Source organism: Pavona decussata, unplaced genomic scaffold (genome assembly GCF_977016875.1).
Source record: "Pavona decussata unplaced genomic scaffold, jaPavDecu1.1 SCAFFOLD_158, whole genome shotgun sequence".
In the NCBI taxonomy this organism is placed as follows: domain Eukaryota; kingdom Metazoa; phylum Cnidaria; class Anthozoa; order Scleractinia; family Agariciidae; genus Pavona; species Pavona decussata.
In genome coordinates this window covers 948,478-969,542 of record NW_028145570.1, presented here as the reverse complement: position 1 = coordinate 969,542, position 21,065 = coordinate 948,478, and the positions used below count along the sequence as shown (strand labels likewise).

The 21,065-nt window shown below is 39.0% G+C and overlaps 1 protein-coding gene across 1 annotated transcript; it reads right to left on the bottom strand.

The window, feature by feature from the left end:
* Positions 1 to 927: 927 nt before the first annotated feature.
* LOC146465018 (ATP-binding cassette sub-family C member 4-like) lies at positions 928 to 11,232 on the bottom strand. Its single transcript, XM_085129067.1, has 6 exons — positions 10,702 to 11,232; positions 9,666 to 10,051; positions 6,541 to 7,853; positions 4,881 to 5,451; positions 3,980 to 4,116; positions 928 to 2,092 (listed from the first exon to the last, which is right to left on the bottom strand). Exons 1-6 carry the CDS (start codon positions 11,230 to 11,232, stop codon positions 1,185 to 1,187), a joined length of 3,846 nt encoding a protein of 1,281 aa, XP_084985193.1. The 3' UTR covers positions 928 to 1,184.
* Between the last annotated feature and the right edge of the window lie 9,833 nt (positions 11,233 to 21,065).

Here is a 21,065-nt window from a genome sequence, read left to right as displayed (position 1 = left end):
TTTGGGCTGTTAGGGACTCCGAAATTCGGAGACGTCTGTGGGTTGTTGGAGGCTCCGAAATTCGCAAACGTCTGTGGTTTGTTAGGGGCTCCGAAATTCGCAAACGTCTGTGGTTTGTTAGGGGCTCCGAAATTCGGAAACGTCTGTGGGTTGTCAGGGGTTCCGAAATTCGGAAACGTCTGTGGGTTGTCAGGGGTTCCGAAATTCGGAAACGTCTGTGGGCTGTTAGGGGCTCCGAAATTCGGAAACGTCTGGGGGTTGTTGGAGGCTCCGAAATTCGGAAACTTCTGTGGGTTGTTAGGGGTACCGAAATTTGAAAACGTCTGTGGTTAGTTGGGGGTTCCGAAATTCGGAAACGTCTGTGGGTAGTTGGGGGTTCCGAAATTCGGAAACGTCTGTGGGTTGTTAGGGGTACCGAAATTTGAAAACGTCTGTGGGTAGTTGGGGGTTCCGAAATTCGGAAACGTCTGTGGTTTATAAGGGGCTCCGAAATTAAGAAACGTAAATGCTTTATGAGGGTTTTAAAATTTGGAAAAATCTGCATTGTTTGGGAGTTCCGATACTCAGGAAAATCTTGAGATTAAGTGAAACCATTGATTTGTGCTAAGAAAATTTGGGCTTCCGAGTAAAAAAAGAATTCCTTCTTCTCAATTTTAGTACGATTTTAAGATTCCGAGTTAATAAAGAAAATTATCTCTTGTATAAAGGAACAATTTTCAAATTCCGCGCAAAATTTACATTTAATTTTTTGCCAAATTCTTACTGTTTTTCGTTGAAACTTCTGAGATTCCTTGGTTCAATTTGATGATTCCGACTGATATTGCAATTTTACTCGTGGGAAAAACGATTTTTCTCCTAAATCTAAGTAATTGCTCTGAATTTTTCAAAAATGTAATGCCACAATTTAGTTTGGAACGCGTTTTATACAAATCAAGGAAATTGCAAACATTTAACAAAACATGTCACAGCAGTAAAAACCTATAGGATACAATGGAATAAAACTCAGATTAAATTAAGATAAACACTACATAGTCAGATGGTGGCGTCCACAATTCTTGTCCAAATGTCCATGTGGATAAGTTGCGAAATGTCATCGGCAGCCTCGACTTAAATCTCAGAATTCTCTACCTCAGAATTCAATTAATATGACTGTTCATGTCTTTAATCGAAACGTTTATCCTGTTCTACAAACCGGAAACTCGAGCCATTTCACTCAAGGTACTTCCTTTCCTATTTACGAGTGTACAAAAACTGTCGAATTCATCAACTTCCCCATTTGTTAAGACTAAAATCTTGTCGCAGTCTCTAATTGTGTGCAAACGATGAGCTATTGTGATGACTGTGGATTCTTGCAGTTTGGCACGCACTACGTTCCAGATTGTTTGTTCTGTGTCAGGATCTACATGCGCAGTTGGTTCATCCAAGATGATGATCTTGTTCCTCTGCAACAACACACGAGCCAAACAGATCAACTGTCGCTCTCCTACGCTGACATTTGCACCTTGTTCCAACAACTCGTAATCAAGCTGTCCCTCCAGGCTTTGTACGAAATCTTTCAGTTGCACATCCTCCAAGGCTCGCCATAAATGCGCGTCTTTGAACTGCTCCATAAGGTCGAGGTTTTTCCTCACCGATCCACTAAAAAGGACAGGGTGCTGGCCAAGAAGAGATATACATCTCCGAGCTTCTCGGAGATTGATCTCCTTTATTCCAACTCCATCAAGTATTATTTCTCCCTCAGCGTCTGGCATGCGCATAATAGCTGCCACAAATGATGATTTCCCTGCACCCGTGCGGCCTGCAACACCGATCTTGGCTCCTCCTTCAATGCTTAAGTTAATTTTCTTCAGCACTTGAGGTCCCCCAGGATAGTACGTCAGTGATACGTCTTGGAATGTGATATTTCCTTCGTGTGGCCAGTGTTTCGGGGGAAGTCGTTCCACTTTGTATCCAGGCTCAGATTCAAGCTTGGTGTACGACATGACTCGTTCAACTGACGTCATTAAATTCTCGACTTGTGATGCTTTTTGGACAGCGAGTTGATTCAGAGCCATGGTCTGAAAGGCGTAAACTAAGGCCAGTCCGGCGAAGGCTAATTGAAGAAAATAAACAGAGGCATTTTATTAGTGGATGACGGAAGCACACAGGAGAATCTTTGCTGACGTCGCTGTTTACACTTTGTCTCGTATATGAAACAACATGCTAGAAACAAGTGGACACCATAAACTAAATGAGCTTGTCACATTTGGTAATCAGGGTGAATATCAGTGTGAAATGTTGAATATTCTTGTAGAAATGAGCTGTCAATAACTGAAATTTACAAAGAATTTATGGCTGGGTGGCAGCTCTTGTCAACCAGCAATACATTCTTTGTGAAATTTTGTCATTCGGCTCAAAAGCTATTTGACCTGTCATGCTCAAATTTTCATTTGCACCTATTTGTCGCTAGTTTTCCTGTTTATGCCATGGTATGCTAACGAGACTGAAGGTGTAAATAGTCTTGCTGATGATGCAATGAAGTCACTGCGTGCCGGATTTCTTTATTTTGTTGGTCATTTCCAGTTATAATGTTCCTTTGTTTTCATACGCGGAACAAACAAGTCCAGATTGTGTGTTTGAGGACTTTTTGAGCAATTTTTGCAATCACAATATCCGTTTTCGACTTCTTAAAAAAGGCAATGGGCTTATTTAGAATGTTTCGTCTCCTTTCTAAAGAAACAAAAGGAAATTCAAACTGTTAATTTTCGAGGAAATTTTCAATGGAATCTTGAAAGTGATGTAGTAAAGTTTACCATAATTAATTGTCATATTTCAAAACGAGCTGACTTAGACAAATTTTTGAAGAGACTGGCATCAGCAATGGCCCAAGCTAACTCGAGGTATGTATTGTATCAATGTTTTAACGACATTCCAAGGTGTCATATGATTCTGAATTATTTCACTGAACATCAAGTTTCCAAGTCAGAATAAATCTTAAGTATCGGTAAGGCTTGTTCCATATTTTAGAATTGTTCAAAAGGGGTTGGAAGATTAACGTTGTGCTGTTTTAAATCAAAAAATTAGCGCGAGTGGGCCCGAAAAAAGCCGTACAATAAAAGGTTGTCTATTAGGTTCACAGGCGGAATCCTCATACCTAATTTACAATCATAAAATATAACGATAGATAACTATAGCTAACAATAAAATTGGATAATGAGGCTAATATAAGGATGAAAAGAATGAAGAATCTACGAAAGTATGCAATTATTGAATAGATGACATTTACTGTTCAACCAACGCTTTTTTTTTGGACAACTCTTATCGAATCAGCTGTATATGTTTTGCATCTTTTGCTTTAGTTCGAAGCCTTTGACTTTTACACCCACAACAAGTATAGTCTCAACCGATATTACACTTTTTGGATTAAGCGGAGCACGCTCTTCCCGAACTACGAATGGAACAGCAAAATAGACAACTAAAAAAAATTCTGTGAATCGCAAGCTGGGAACATTCGTGCTTTGATGAGAGATTGGGGCGAGTATAGGCACGTTTAAACGGTTTAAACATTTACCCAACATTCGTTCAACAAAAGTTGAATGGACATTCGGCAAATGTTGGATGAATGGAGTGTTCAAACGGTTTCAACGCTATTCAACATTTTCAAAAACAAAGAAAATCTTGAAGCGATGTTGAATGAAGGTATTTTAAATTTGATTCAACACACTCTCGACAAGCTTTCAATATATTTTTTTTACGCTTTCAACAATGTTGAACGATCTGTTCAAACCCAAAACGAAAATTTGGGGGTAACCACGTATATTTCAGCAATAATACATATGGCATTTTGTTTCAGATTGTAGCTTAAGCATTTATTATTTATTTATCATTTATTATCCTAAGAAGCTCGTATTTCTCAGATCATCTCGAGATGCTCAGCCGAACGTATGTACACTAGCAGAAGGAGACCCCGCCCTGCTGTAGTTTTTCTGCTTATACCTACCCGTATCTTGAGACACCAAAACTGCAGCAACAGCCACAGCGCCATCCAACAATAGAGTGATCAGGTCCAAACGTACACCAAGCCATCGTCCTCCTGCCACTACCATAATTAATGACTGATTATGAACATCTTGGTACCTGCAACGACAAATCAGTGATCACTTAAATAATGACTCAACAGTTTTACTTGTGTTTTTGAAAAAAACCTTATAGCCGTTCCAAGAAGTGGTTCATTGTTACATTAAATACATTAAATACGTCATTACACCTGTAAAAAAGAGCTTTATTTGTTTTGTGCGCTGAGGGAATTGTGCCGAGAATTGCGAAGATGAGGTGGTGGCCATCGGAAATTGCCGACATACATAGTTAGCCGCATTAGGAGAGTGAACTCTTAAGTTGCTGTTAAGACTGGGGTACCCAAGGGCGGGATTGAGCGCCAAAATGCAGTTGATCCCAAGTCGTGCTAACGTCGAACTTGGTGGTGCTTGTTGGTGGTTTCAACATTTCTTTGATCATTAGCAGTCTTGATAATCACGAAATCTTGTCTTCGGTTACCTACAGCTACCTACTACGCAAAGCAATGTATTGCGTTTTTAACCCGGAGCGGGGGTGGGGGGAGGGGAAGGGGGGGGGGGGGGCGTATATGCTGATCCAAAGGGGATTTTTTTTGTGCATTTTTGGTAAGCAATATGATATAGATTTCGACCATTTTAGTCTGAAACCCTGAGAACAGAAAATGGGTATGGATTTTACAGGCCAGCTCTGAAAAACGATACCAGAAAATTACACATTTTGGTCTGAAATAGTGTCTGGGTTTGCAGAGCCAAGTCTCACAGCCCAACCAAAGTTCTGAGCAGTACGCCCCCCCCCCCCCCCCCCGGGATAGAAATAGATACACTTACCTGTAAAACTGATCCACGAAATCTCTTTGTTTTTGCCTTGTTCGAATCGTGTCCAGCCCATCAACGGTCTCCGAAATATGAGAATAAACGGGACTACGAGAAATCGACTCTAACCGTTGGATCTCTCTCGATGTTTTTAAGTAATACCTTGAAATACACACATTCAAAACAGAAAGTGGAACAACAACAGATAGAAGCCAGGGATTTGTGGCAACTGGAACAAGAATTCCCGTCAACACAAGCAAAAACAATTGGATGGACATTAGCAATATTTTAGGCAATACTTCGTCCAAATGGCCGATATCTTTAGAGAACCGATTCATGATTCTTCCCACGGGATTTGAATCAAAGAGCAGGACTGGTGCCTGTAAAACAGCCACAACCATTTTATTATGAAGACACTCAGAACACATTAGAGAAACCACCAGGAAACTGTATGCTCGAAAGATGGCGAATATCAAAGATGAACCGACCAGACAACCATAGATAATTAGGTTAATCTTGTTTCGCTGAGCATCTGTAGGCCACATTGTAAGAAAAGAGAGCCACACATCAGGGGAGACTATCATTACTGAAAAAAGAAGAAGAAAAATAACAACTTCAAAGGTGAGAATAAATAAACACTACCGTTTTTAAGGGCGGGATGCACTAGGAATAACGAATAATGCGTTTTTATTGGATACAATTCTTTTTTTTTTCGCATAGACCGCCAGTTGGTACAAGATACGACATTGAAAACTTAGGTCACTTTGGCCCCGCCCAAATTTAAACTAGCTGACAAAATGTTGTCCCGCAGAATTATTTTTTATATAATAGTGGTGATGCCCTCCAACATGTCCGTGATGTCCATGCGACATGGTCACTAGTATGTCCTAATCATTTATATAATCTATATGGCACTTCAAGGCGACAGTCGTATTGAGCGAAATGAAAGAATAGCTGTAAGCAAGTCATTAGCATTTTGAAGGCCAAACGACGCTCTCCAGTCTGATTTTTCTTCTTGAAATTTTAGCAAGATTCCAAGGGCGAGTCCTCAAGGCGTGGCAATTTTGGATCAGTAAAGGTCCTTTTATTTATTCAGCTCTCCAATCAGATACATTTTTTTTAAATTTTATTTTCACCACATGGGACGGTGAACATACTGGAGGATAGGATTTCAGTAAATTTTCTGTAAAACGACCTCTACAACAACGTTGCTAAGTTCAAGCAAGTTTGAAAGGATGATTTCAATGTTTTAAAATAATCTTCTCTGAAAACCAGGAAATTAACAAACTGATCACAGTGGAACACTGGAACCCTGCGACAACATTTAAATATAATCATGACTTAAAAAATCCTGTTACAAGTGTTTACAGATCGTTTAAGTTGTCAAGTAAACAGCTTCATTGAAATCTGTACGGGTACTTTTGCTGAATTCTAGTCGCCGGTATTAGTGAAAGAAATTGTATTTCTCGAGTTCCTTTTAGTGCCAAGAAACTTTGCCGAGGACAGTCGCAGAAAATTCTAATGTTTGTTTACCAATAAATCCAAAACTTAATATGGAATTGCACTTCAAATCATACAACATGATATGTCTGAAAACTAAGTATAACACAATTTTGTTTACTTGTTAACCGATTTAAACTTCTCGACAAAAGATATAGAAAATGCTGTGATTTACCTTGAGTAATAAGGCACAAACAAATTACTGCAACGATCACCGGGCAAGATACTCCGCTTCTAAAATAGTTCCAGTAAGTTTTAGAAGAAACCACTCCGATTACCCGATCTTCTTCTAATATTTGGAGACCATGGGCTTCATTGGTTTGGGAGACAATTCTGCCAAAGTTGCCAGTATCTTCATCTTTCTCTTCATTCTCCCGATCAGTACTTTTCTGTGACTTGTTTTCGCCCAATTTCTTGTAGAGTGGATCAACAGTTGCATTCAGAATACCTTTTTCTTTTAACTCAGTGAAGCTTCCTGTTCCCAATACACGACCTTTGTAAAGCATAATCACGTTATCGGCTTCTTGCATATGCTGCTCTTGGTGAGAGGTTATCACCAACGTTTTGTGACCCAGTAGGCCCTTGATGCATTTCTCAAAGATTTTTTGGCCAACTTTGAAGTCCACAGCACTCAGGGGGTCATCCAACAGGTAAAGGTCTACATCAGCGTAGACAGCACGAGCTAAGCTAACTCTCCCCCGTTGGCCTCCGCTTAGAACTTCCCCACGTTCTCCAACTATTGTTTGATCACAATCAGGAAATTGCTGGATGTCTTCTTTCAGGGCGCATGCGTCAACGATTCTGGTGTACTTGGCTTCATCGTATGGTTCACCAAACAAAATGTTTTCTCTTATAGTCCCAGAGAAGACCCAAGCTAATTGCGGTACGTAAACAAGAGTTCCATCGTAGCTTACGGTCCCGGTTGCATCTTGAAGCTCACCTGACATTACTGAGAGAAGAGTAGATTTTCCACTGCCTACTGGTCCAGTGATGACTGTTAAGCTCCCTGAGTGGGCGGTAAACTCGATATCTTGTAGAATAAATTCATCTTCGCGCTTGGTTTGTTTCTTCGTAAGTCCTGCCACCTGTAAAATCGTTGAGTTTTTCACGTCACCAAGTGGGGAATTTTCTTCATTTTCTTCGCGATGATCTCTCTGGTTATCTCTTTTGAAAATCACAGCACTTTTGTCGGCCTCACAGTTAGCACTCTGATCAAAACAGTTTAAAGAGAGAAATTCTTCTATTCTAGACAGTGAGGCATACGTGTCGTATGTTTCTAGCAAACCATAAGCCAAGTTTGTGCAAATGGACATTCGTAACATACTGATAAAAGAGCGAAACATGAAAACATTGACAGGTGTGAGTGGCTGACCAGTTAGTACCAGAGTGATTATAGACGCCAGGGTCGCTATTGGTGTTGAAGTGTATTCCAAAGCAGTAATACCTGATAGAATTGCACTCTTTTTACGGATAATGTCTACTTCTTGTCTGAAAAGAACAAACACAAAAGAGCACAGAATACATCATAAAATCGGGGAGTATGATACAACAATAACACCACAACGCTAATTTAAAATTAAAGGGGGACTGTCACACAGATGTTGCTGTGTGTTGATCAAAAGTACTCAAATATTTTAATAAGAATCTCTTCTCTAACATAAAATTGCTATTAGAGCGCCTGGAGGAAAATATGAAATGATTTCTCCAAGAAAGAATAAACTATAATCAATTTTTTTAAAGTGCTACTATGATCAAATTTTTACCTCTTGAATTTTAAGGTTTATCACATAGAATTCTAGGAAAGATTAAAAACGCCGTTTAACGTTTCTTAATATCTGCATTGGTTTCGGAGATATTCACGTTTGAAAAATGTGTAAAATATGTAAATGAGAGGACTGATGACGTCATAATCTCAACTCAATATAACATCAAGTATATAAATAGAGCTATCTCAGTCAATTTACAGCAGAGACCATTGAAACCTGGCGGGCTAATAGTTCTAATGGCAATACACCTACGGCAACTCACTCTTTTCCAGTCCCCTCCAACCTGATTTCAATATTTTAGTGATTTTCAGCTTGAAAAACATTTAACAAGGCCACGAACTCGGCTTAACATATTTATACGCCTGCTGGATCATGCAGATGAGGCACCATTGGCAAATATCAAAATAGAACGCCAAAGGTGGCCAGCAAAGCCTTATATTATCAGGGAGGACTGGAACCCAGTGTGTTGCCATGGCAACAAAACTGTTAAGCTCATATTATGGAGCGCGTCTAGAACAATGTCACTGCAAAGAATCAAGCATTTCTGATACAAATTGGCTGAGATATCTTTTTTCATAATATTTGACCAAAATTCGGTTGATTTTATGACGTCATCGCTTTCCTAATTTGCATATTTTAAAAACTTGAATATCTCTGGAACAAAAAGAAATATTTGAAAATAGTAAACAGCATTCTTCGTCATATACAGACTACTTGTTTATGTTTTAAAATGGCTCAGATTAGAAAGACGCGAATTTCGTCATAGTAGCACTTTAAGAATTTCTCCAAAACGCTCAGAAGAGACTTGAAAAAATTGACCAATTTTTTGAAGTTGTAATCCATCTTCCTTCTAGCGATCCGCAGCCAAAGATCAATTATACTAGCTCCTATGCATTAATAGGGTTATTTTTAACAAAACTTAACCATTATTACGCCGAAAAAAAATGCTGTTTGGTCATTTAAATTTTCACTAAGAGTAGATGACACTGACCCAGAACATTGACGGAATTGAAGTTGAAGAGGACTGGAGCGCTTCCCCTTCAACCAGAATGTTTTATTTAAAAATTCCGAAAACGTTCTTTCTCGAAAGGAAAGTTCGCAGAAGACAAAACAGTAGAAAGGCTTGCGAACATATGATGGCACAGTTGTTATTACGTATAAAGTGGATCGAAATCCATCAATCACAGAAAATAAAACCCTTAATGAAGTGGGTAGAGCACTATGAAAGCCTTTGTTTGGACGATGGATAACAAAACATGAATAATCACTGTCTGCATGCAGCAACGTCCCTGAAATGTCATAACAAATATTGTCAGACATAATTTGAAGAATCCTGAATCTTAGTTTTGGCCGTTGCTGTCATATTCAAAAAAAGTGACGAATGTTTGAAGTAACTTTCTGCCCATGGGAGTTGAAGACCTTTTATTGTCAATGGGAAGAAACTAACTGGTGAATAATAAATTCAGACGGTTTATTATAATTTAGTTTCTTAGGTCCTTGCAGACTCTTTGGAAAATTCAGGGCTTATTCATACCTTCTTAAATGTTTTATTCTTTCTTGGTATTGATCCTCCCACGCATGCGTTTTGATGGCACGTATTCCACGGACTACCTGGTTCATCAAAGAGAGGCGCTTATCGGAAACCGCTGCTGTGCGCAAGCGCAGTGAAGCTCCAGCAGAGGACAATACGGTGAAATATGGCACAAGGAAACATAGGAAAATAACTCCCAGTAGAGACTGCCAGCCAATCAAATAGACGAGTAAACCTATTACCACAGGGATTTCAAAGAACACTATCGAGCCAAAAATCAACCACTTGACAACTTCCTGCTCAAAAACTCGCTGAACATCGTTTGATACAAGGTCAATCACGTAACCTGTTGTAAATTTTAATAATGCATCCTTCCCGAGAAGAAGAGTCTGAAAATTAAAAAATGACAGCGTCTCATCTTTATTTGCCAGCGGATGAAACTAGCAAGAGAAACGGAATGCAATAAGGAGTGAGGTTGAAGGTGAGTAGGATACGAGGCGCTGTTAAATGAATCACTTAGTATATACACTGAGTATGAACTAACTGCGTGTGTCTTTGGTTATTATTATTATTATTATTATTATTATTATTATTATTATTATTATTATTATTACTATTATTATTACTACTATTACTTTTTTTTATTGGAGAATCTTTGGTGTCGTCATTGTTTAAATTTTGCCTCATCAACACATACCAAACAAAATGTAAACTAAAGGGACATGTTAGTCTTGGTAGTCAGTGCAAATATTAGTGTGATATGTTGAACTCTCTCAGAGAAACTAGCTCTCAAAAACTCACTGTAAAATTTACAAAGAATGTATGTCTGCGTGGCAATACATTCTTGGTGAAATCTTCACATTTTTAACGTTCGTTTCTCAAAAACTGTTTGACATGCCACGCTGAATTGTCAAAAAATACTAAGCTTGTCAAGCCCTTTTAATTTACAGTGTGCATTTATTAGTAGGGAGTTTTGTTGTTTATGATAATGGCCGCTAATCAGGCCAAGAATGGAAACAAAGATCCATCTACAGCTTACCTTCATGTAAATTAGTCCCTTTAGGGCGCTGCTTATTCTGATACCCAGCAGTTCACATCTGTATGCAACCTGGTGTCCAGTAAGGCTGCGGATCAAAACACTGCTGACCATAGCTAACGCACATCCATAGAGTCGATAAATACGTTGAGATTCAGCTGAAAGTAGCGCCGCAATGAAATATCCCAGAAGCAATGGTTCCATAATGCGACAAAATACATTTACGAATCCGTTTAAGAAAAGGAAAATGACGTCTTTGACAGAGAGCATCTTCATGACGCTTTTCCAAAGTCTGGGTTTTCTACCCTTTCCTTTGCAATCTGTGATTTCCTCGTCCCATTTTACTTTGAGCTGTTCAGTCACAAATAAGGTTGTATTATTTTGAGACAAAGGTAGAAAATCATTTTCGTCTAGAGCTTGTTCATTACCCGTCTTGAAGACATTGTTCATCCATCGGAAGAAAAGAAGGGACACAATGTTGAGTTTTTCCGTATTTGTGTCGTTGGTGATCGTCTTGTATCCATTTATTGCCATGGCTTTGGGTCTAAAATTTGATTAAAAATAATCGATTAAGTAACTATGAGTCAGGTCGCTAATGCATTTGCTAGGAATGTAACCATACTAAATTGCCATGAACACAAGCTCGCTTGTCTGAAGGCTTGTATCACAGCAGGATTTTGTAGGCGAAGCATTTGATCTGATTGGTTACGACAGGTGAAGAGAGATAGAGCTCGGTAAACCGCCATATCTATTGCCCTGGAGACCGACAATGAAAGTGATCTACATGGCACGTCAACATAATTGCGTTTTTTTCCGCGGAAAATGCCTTCGTGACAACACAAGCGTTCCGATAGTTAAATCATGTTTCAAATAAAGTCTGGCTTTTGCGATATCAATCATACTTTCTTCAGTATTTGCAATAAGGCTCTTTATGGTTTCAAACAAGCGATTTACCACACTATGACACGTCGCATATCAAAAGATCCATGACCTATTTGAAATTGCAAAGTAGTACACAATTTTCTTACCCTTTGAAACTGTAAACAAAAGCTTAGGGATTATTTGCAATCATTGTAAATTTATACCGTTAATTCTTAATTACGTGTTTATCTCTAGTCGAGAGACGTTCTCCGTGAGAAGTTGGCATTTGACGTAGAATAGCTTCCAGGGAGATGAAAGCTCAGTTAAAACCCTTATTCACCATCATACTACCATTCGTAAGGAATTGGTAAAGAAGGTAGGGATCACCGACCATTTAAAAGAGTAAGCTGCAGTTAAAGTTAATGCAACGCTACCAGCGGCTATCCGCTTGTGTATGACGTAGTTTTATGTTGCGTCACGAATTGTGTACAGTAAGGATAGGCAGTGAACAATTAGCGAAAACAACGTATTGTTCGTAAACTGGCAACTTCAGAAGTCAACGAACGACTTTCTTTCTTTCTTTCAAACGCTTTCTTTTTTTTTTACCGTTATTTACACCCGACCTCTTCTTCTCAAGGCTCCGGCTACGCATCAACAATCAAAAAATTATGCTTTCTCAATTTTTTAATGAACAGGGCTAGTCAGTCCGAAAATGATCACACTTTATAAAACTGCTCAGAGAATATAAGACCCAACTATTTTGCTATCATGGCATCAATGGTATATAAACTTAAAAAAAGATAAAGTGAGCCCAGTCCCACTGAGGTGATAGCTATAATCTCCCAACCGCAGAGAATCTTTTCAGAATTAGCATATGGAAATCACTCTTTATTTGCGTGACTTAGAAATACATTGGAAAATTTTTCACTCGGAAAGCTGCTCACGAATTTCGTGTGACGAGAGGATTTATAGATATTTAGTTTATATGGCTTTCGCTGATAAGAATATGAAAACCACCGTTGTCGTAGAAAATATTAAGGTCTTTAGTTTCAAGTTCAATAAACTGTAAACACAATCTGTTGTAGTCATTTAGGCGGAAACTGTTTATACAAGAGCATAACTGCAATAGGTTTTCAAGTTGTAAGTCAAGCTGCCAGAAACTGTTATCCATTTGTGTTGCTTTTAGAAGTAGTTAATGTTTCATAGTAAGCTAGAGTTTCGTCCAATAGACCATTGAATTTACTGTCTCCAAGAGACAGCGAATGTTCTCTTAGGAAAATGCTTTTCTCAAAGTGGTTTTTATAGAGTTTCCCGTCCATCCATTTATCCGTTTGTTAAGGCAAAAACCTGTTTTCACATTGGTAGCAAGCATTAGAAAGTGAAGCAAAATTGCAAAGAAAATTCAAAACTCACCATGTTAACATTGAAACATGTCGTGCAACGAATCAAACGAAATGGCTGGTTGGTTTCTTGTTGTTGTTCGATGCTCTTCAGTTACATTTAATTGTGTGAGAAACTAGCTCTATTTGCATGCGTCCCCATTATGATTACCATGACAATAAAAATAAGACAAATCACCCTTCACCGACATAAAATGGAAGAGCGCCCACGAATCGCATCCTCAAGACGTTATTATTAGCGCTTGTGAAACAGCGAATCGATTGACCGTCAGTTTCATATAAGACACTCCTAGAGATGCATTACCCCAGGAGTGCTTAACAGAGCCGATATGCAGAAATATTCGCTCCACAGGTTACACAGTGCTGGGTGGGAATTCTTGGCGCCAACAAGATACTTGCTGGGAAACGGATTTTCGGGCTGGAAGTTATTTTTGTAAAGGTTTTTTGAGTCCTCGATGACAGAAGGTCCTGGCTTGAAAAAAACACAAGGAATCCATTCGATTGACCGTCAGTTTCATACAAGAGGCTCCAAGAAACGCATTACCCGTCCGAGGTGTACTTGACGATGCAAGCAATGTTTAGTTTGTACGTTTATGGAACATTTTGTGGTTTTAGTCAGTGTTTAGTAGTATAAACATAGTTAATAAAAGGCAATGGTTATCAGTGAAGCCTGACAGACTTCTTTGTTATATGTCTTTGTTAGCATTTTTGGCATTGACCTTGCAAAGACTACAATAAATTTTGAAATGTGTTGGAGTAACTGACCAACAGAAACTTTCCTGTTAAGATATTCAGCCATAGCGTGAACGTTAAAATAAAGGATTGTGCACGGTCGCGGCCCTTCCAACATAAATTGCAGCACCACTGTTTTCATGGCAAGGCCTCACAACCAGTCCCTCTAATAACTATGGTATAGAGAAGGATAGTTACAAGAAATGTTATCCATCCAAAAGAACTAAAGCCTTTAGACCGTCTTTCAGCGGAATGCATTAAACTGATAGAAGAATAATTTGTCAGTCTTACGTTTAGCTCAACCAAGAGGTCAGATGGACGAGCTATGAGAAGCGAACAAGACAAACTAAACGTTGCTTGAAACGAATGTGGTAATTTTGTTATTTTAACCCTTTGAGTCCCAGGTGTGTTCTACTTTTTTCCAATAAATTGTTTGCAATAAAAAGTCTGAACCACTTAATTTCTCCATAAACGGAGATGAAATAAAAATATCTGCGGTCTTAAGAAACTGTGGGCTCAGGATAAATCGTCACGGGGCGCACATGACGGTTGTTGTTTGTTCGAGCGAGTGCCTGGTAACTTTATCGCTTTATAAGCTGGAATGTCGGTAGAGGCAAGCATCTGAAAGAAAATCGCTCGAGGTGATTGGTGATTTCTTGATGACTGAGTCGTCAAACCGGCTGTGAAGCAGCCGATCCGTCCAGAAAGTAGCCTTTTTGAAGGGAAACATGACAACTTCACGTCGATTAAAGTGTGTACCCACGTTTCGTGGGTCGTTAAGTATTCATATATTCATGCTATTGTTTAGACTCATTGCTGATTCATCGGTGTTCACGTCGGATGTCACTCGGGAATGTAAGACAACTATAGAAATCGGAAGGCTCTTTGAGAAAATGTGTGCCTATTTCCTTTTGTTTATCATCTGAGAACGAACAATATCTGTAATTCTAATTATTTCCCCTCGCATTCTTTAACCACACAACAAAGAATGCCGAATTTGGATAGCATATTTTAAAAATGTATATAAAGTTGGTTCGCGCTCACCCGTTGCATCATCGCATAACAGTATAACAGAACATCTCAGTTTCTCCTATTTAGAACACAACAAGGCTTGTTATCTTTAATCTACTAGTATATTAGACAAATAATTTTAAAGTAAAACGAAAACTAGAACTGAGCTCTGAATTAAAGAAGGCTCAGATGTGCTTAAAATACCTCAAATTGAGTGTTTCAAAAACAATGCACGCGCGCTCGCCCATCTGCGTCAAGGTTGCCGTCGGACAGGCATTCAAAACGACTTTCCCCGATAGGATTCCTCTCCAAACGTTCCGATTTTATTTAAAACTGAAGCGCTATCCTTTTGTCTCCAAATGAAAACTACAATCACTGTAATAAACGTTTAGAATCTCTCTCAAACTGTCTTCACTCCTTATCTTTTCGTATCACGCAAAATCCAGTCGATACTGGTGTCATGGTAACCATGGACAGTCTGAAATGTGATTGGTTCTCCTACTATCAACAACAAAGACAACTCTCGATCGCTTAAGCCGCGGCCACACGAGCGATTTTTTGCTCGCGCAGGTGATGCGATTTTTTCAAACTTTGTGGCGTCGCCAGCGCGAGATAAAAAAAATCGCACGTGTAACCACCCTCGAACTTGCGACGTGACAGGTGAAAAAATTGCAAGAAAAAAGTCGCCAGAATTGAAATTTTCGCGACAAAATCGTAGAGATAGCTACGGTGGCCCAGAAGGCTCAAACACAAACAAAAAAAAAACGCAAATAAAAAAAAGAAAACGCAATTAAAAAAAAGAAAACGCAAATAAAAAAAGTAAAACACAAACAAAAAAAGAAAACGCAAATAAAAAAAATAGAAAACGCAAATAAAAAAAAGCAAAACGCAAATAAGAAAACGGAAATAAAAAACAAAACGGAAGTAAACAGGAAAAACGCGTAGGGACTGAGCTCTAGGATTGTATTTTCGCGCCATCCGCGCCATTTTGTTCGCAGAGAAAAGAAAACATTCTACCACCGAAGATGTAATGGACAGAGAGGAATTAAGACGATTGATTGAACACTATTTTCATCTTGGATTTGAAAATCAAGTCATTGTTGACTTCTTAAACAATCGACATGCAGCTCAGGCTAAGTCTTGCAACTTTGAAACGACGGCTTCGTGACTACGGTCTCAGTAGACGTGGCTTGGACGTAGGCGATCAAGAACTTGGGGAAATCGTGCGAAGGGAAATATCCGGACCTGGCGAACTTGGAGGTTACCGAGCAGTTTGGCACTCGCTGAGATTGAATCATCACATCCACGTGCCAAGAGCAAGGGTTGCTAATATTCTTCGGGAGCTAAATCCAGCTGGTACGAGATAAAGGAGACGCAGAAAGTTGGCAAGACGGAGATATACCAGTTACGGTCCTAATTTCTGCTGGCATGTGGATGGTACGATTAGTGAAGTCCAATTAGTGCATATGCTAATTCTTCAGGCCTGCAGAGCAGTCTGATTTGATTAAGCACCCCTTGTAAACCTTGTTAGTCATTAAGACTGCAAGTCACAACAGTGATCAGCATCAAATTTCTCCATGCCATATATCAATGTATAATGAAAGAGAGAAGATACGAGTATTAAGAAATGATCACCAGTGAAAAATTCTCTAGATGTTTTAACCTCTTCCAACACATTTTAAAAGAAAATGTACAGAGACCACTGAAGTCAGTAAGGAAAAGTTGTTTCTTGACTTTTGGGACTTTCAACGTACTGAATAGCAGATTGTGTAACACTGATATAGAGGCAAGTGCGGTGAATATTTTTTTATTTTAAACAAATAAGTAACAGTCCCTTTAGAAACCTTTGCAGAGAGCTTATTCAAGCCCCGCTGAAGTTCAGACCCTTAGACATGGTGTAATGCTGGTCAGCTTTTCGTCAGAGGGTCTAGCTTTCTCGTGTACTGCAGTTTCCTTCTTTACGAAAACGCTGGTTTCGAGATCGATACCATCGTATAAATCATCCTCAATATCATCATCTAGCCCATCTAGGAATGGCAACTCGGACATTAAAAAGTCACTTTTGGAGGCTATGAAAAGCGTGATGCGATTGTTGGATTTCCCTACATCCTCTCTGTACTTCTCCAGGATAAATTCTTCGCTTGTGCCTGGTAAATTTATGACTTCACTGTGATCATGGTATAGCAGAACGTATTCCAACCCTTCATGGACCTTTTTGTCGTGATTTGCGTGCTAAGTGAGACCTTTATCCAAAATGCACTGAGCTTTTGCTGTTGGTTTCACTTTCACTGGCAAAGTCTTGCCTCGGCATCTCTTCAGATTCCCTGAAGCCTCCAGTTTCATGTAGCCTACATTGACACTTACTTCAGTTTCCGTGGCCTTCAACTTGCCCGCTGTAATCGATGCCTTGAGCTTTTTCCTGGGCCGAAATCGGGTCGATCGCTCCGTTTCTTCCTTTTTTCTGAATTCCTCGAACCCTATAGTCTTGTTGGATGATTCACTTGTGGGATTGGAAAGACATAATCCACACTTAGACCAATATTTTGCATTTTCCACCAGAGATTTCGCTCCACAACTGCTACAAAACATGGTGGCTTACGAACAAAATGGCGCGGATGGCGCGAAATTACAATCCTAGAGCTCAGTCCCTACGCGTTTTTCCTGTTTACTTCCGTTTTGTTTTTTATTTGCGTTTTCTTATTTGCGTTTTGCTTTTTTTATTTGCGTTTTCTATTTTTTTTATTTGCGTTTCCTTTTTTTGTTTGTGTTTTACTTTTTTTATTTGCGTTTTCTTTTTTTGTTTGTGTTTTACTTTTTTTATTTGCGTTTTCTTTTTTTTTTGTTTGCGTTTTCTTTTTTTTTGTTTGCGTTTTCTTTTTTGTTTGCGTTTGAGACTCCTGGGCCACCGTAGATAGCGCCCGTGTAATCCACCCTGCAACTAAGCCTCGTCATCCGCAATAGCTCGGGAAACGCCAGAATATTAGCGACCGAAATTTCCGTCAGAAGTTGATGGTAAAATCCTTGTTCCTTTCTCTTTGCGAGCCACGGACGGACCCACGTTGACCTATTCTTAATTTTGTTCTTCCTTCGTTTGCTTTTTATCGTCATGAAAGAAAATGTAAATAGGCGAAAAAACAATGTCCTCGTCCGAAAGGGCCGTCCGCCATGTCTGTTTATAGCGCCAGGTCTCTTGAAGTATGCGATTAACGCGGTTTTCAATTTGTCGCCAAACTCGCTAGAATTTGTCACTCGTGTAGCCACCCTCTCGCGCTGGCGACGGGGCAAAATTTGAGAAAACCGCATCACCTGCGCGAGCAAAAAATCGCTCGTGTTGCTGCGGCTTTACGTGGTGGGAAAATGTTGACCTCTTTGATCGTCGATTGCACACCAGATAACTTACATATGATAGTAAATATTTCTACTAATGTTAGAGCGTCAACCGTCAGTGGCAAATTATGGTCGATGAAAACTTCAGATGGCCAGAAGGTCTGAGGCCGGTCAATGTCGGGGAAAGGAAATTCATCCGCATCGAGGATTCGTCACTTTCCAATCTTGGATTGAAAATGCACGTCAAGAACAAGGGTTACAAGCATTCGGATAAGATAATCGAATTACATTGTAAGTGTAACAATAAAACGGTGTATTTTTACATTTACTTCTTCAGACGACATTCGATTTCCTGACTCGATCTGCTAGATGATAAGCGATCGCAGAGTGTGAGAGTGATCCTGTGATTGTGTGATTAAAGATAGATTACATAACAACCAGAAGTCAAATGAAAGAGCCATATGCGACTTACATGTAAGACTTATGTTATGGTTTTGTAGTTAAGATCGCTAGATTTTATTTTGCCATTAACATGCAATACGAAATGGACTAGCCACGCTTAATTAGTAAATTGTAAACCCCTCAATTGCCGGTAGTGAACAACATCCACATGTAATTTCTCCTTACAATCTCAATAACTTGGAAAATAGACAGGCGACGAGAATAAAGAAAACCAGCAATTACATGGTTTTGTCTGGATGCCTAACTAAGGGCCCTAGGCGAAAGTTTATTTTGTAAAAATATCTGTAAAAATTCCATTTTACAAGTTTGGATGGTGGTTTTCAGTCCAACCAAATTTTGGTAAACCTTACCCAACTTCAAAATTGTTGTGGCCCTAGTGCCTCAGAGTAGGACAAATTTTTGACAAATCTGTTGATTAATTTTAAGGATGTAACATGTTATATGGATTTTGTAATGAATATGATTTAGCCACAAGTGCCAACTGTCTTTGTTTTGTTTCCAAGCCAAACTTTCGCTTTTTACAAACAATAATCAAAGGCATTGAAAAGGACAAGAAAAAAAACATAATATATGTATGTCTGACTGGAGTATTGCCCCGGCTTTATTTTGTTCATCTTCCAAAAATTTCTTTTTAAAATCTGTGACTTTGGCTGGCAGTTTTAGACTCTGAGAAATGGTTTAGTCCATGTAGTTTTGACACATTGCAACCAGAATTAGATTAACCATTATCCTATACAGTGGAACCTCCCATAGGCGACCACCCATAATGTCAAGGATATGTGGTCGCTTACCAGAGGTCAGACCACAGGGGGTCTAAATTTTGGATAACATCATAACAGAGACCTAAACCTTTTGCCACTACTTATTGAAACCCATAGTAATAATAGTTATTTACTTTTCTTAGCTACAAGTGTATTAACATTGGTTCAAAATTATTTTAGGCAAAAAAATTATCTGATGGTCTATGGTGATTATTGTTTGTATCTCACAATTCTTGTGAAAGAAACTTTAATCTTTTATTACGCCAGGTGGTGCTGTCTAAATTTTTCAGGGAACGGAACATACAGTATTAAGCAAACTGTTACGACTCTTTTATAAAACCTGTGACGTACGCCTTTACAAGCATTAAAACTAAACACCAGCAGGTCTGTAGGTTGCAAAACAATCCCACACTTGTGTTTCGATAAGTTTGGAGCAAATAATAAACTGCTGCAGGAAAGTTCAACACACTTTATTCTCTCAGAGGCATCGCATTACTTAAAGAATTCCCATCCCTGCATTGATGTAACAGCAATCAGTGTTAAAAAATGAAACTGTTAAATAAAAGAAATCGAGTTATCTTCAGACTAATTAAAGTTTTGTAATAATTTATTGCTTCGATAAGAATGCTGTAAAATATTTTGATAGACTATTTAAAGTTCGTTGTCTTGTGTGGCCTGAGATCACTCGGGGAATTTCGAGGAGAGTATGTTGTGGAGAATGTGACGTTCTTTTCCTTGCCGAAAAAAACGCGCGACGGATATGAAATCACCAGACTGTTATCTCATTTTGTTATTCAACACATTGTAACACTGCCCAAATATGGTCATGGTGCAATCAATATTCGTCGTCCGTACACAACAGATATCCTGCTATATACATAATTTCGTGTGTCGGGGAGAAAACTTGAAGAGCACTTTAAAACAAGTAACGTTCCTCGGAAGTTCTTCTCTAGTTTTTCTGCAATAAAACTTTACTTTGTTATCAATGTGTAGAATAACAAAATAATCATCCGGCTCAAAGTTGCGGAATATCCCCTGCTTTTCACCGACGAGACCACTAGGCAAATCTGGCTAAGTATTATGCGATATTTCGCGCGATTTAGTAGGATAATTATTAAACAAATGCCTTCCGATTTTGTACCACGTGGCGTGTTTCTTCCAATAAGAGCGGCCGGAGATTACTCGGTGGGTTATAATGAGCGACACTTTGATAATCTTAAATGGAAAAAAGTTCCTCGCAGTTAGTACGCAACTGAAACAGTTGCCAAAAGAAATCCTGGAAAAAAAATTCAGGCTTGAACGGGATTCGAACCCATGACCTCTGCGATGTCGGTGCACCAATACAAGAGCACTGCACCGCTATCGCAGAGGTCATGTTTTCGAATCCCGTTCAAGCCTGAATTTTTTTCAGGCTTTCTTTTCGCAACTGCTTAATTTGCGTACTAACTGCGAGGATCTTTCTTCCATTTAATCTTTCATCCGCAGGTCAAAATATATGTTTTATATATTTACATTCACTGTGATAATCTGTTGTTGACTCGGGTTTTGTCGTAACATTTGTTGGTTCGACAAAGGATAACACACGCCTAATTTGTTATTGGGTTTCTTTGTTTAATGTGCCTTCATATACGTGAAATTTTCCCGAATTTTGGAGAAATACCTTTTTCGTGAAAGAAAATGCAAAAAGCAAATTTCCTCGAAAAATAATATTTTGCCGAAATGTTTTGTATGAAGAGTGAAGTGGTCATGTAACGGCTAAGTAAGGCCGTTCTCCCTTCTTTGCAGATCTTTATGGATATAGATGTAAGTCTAC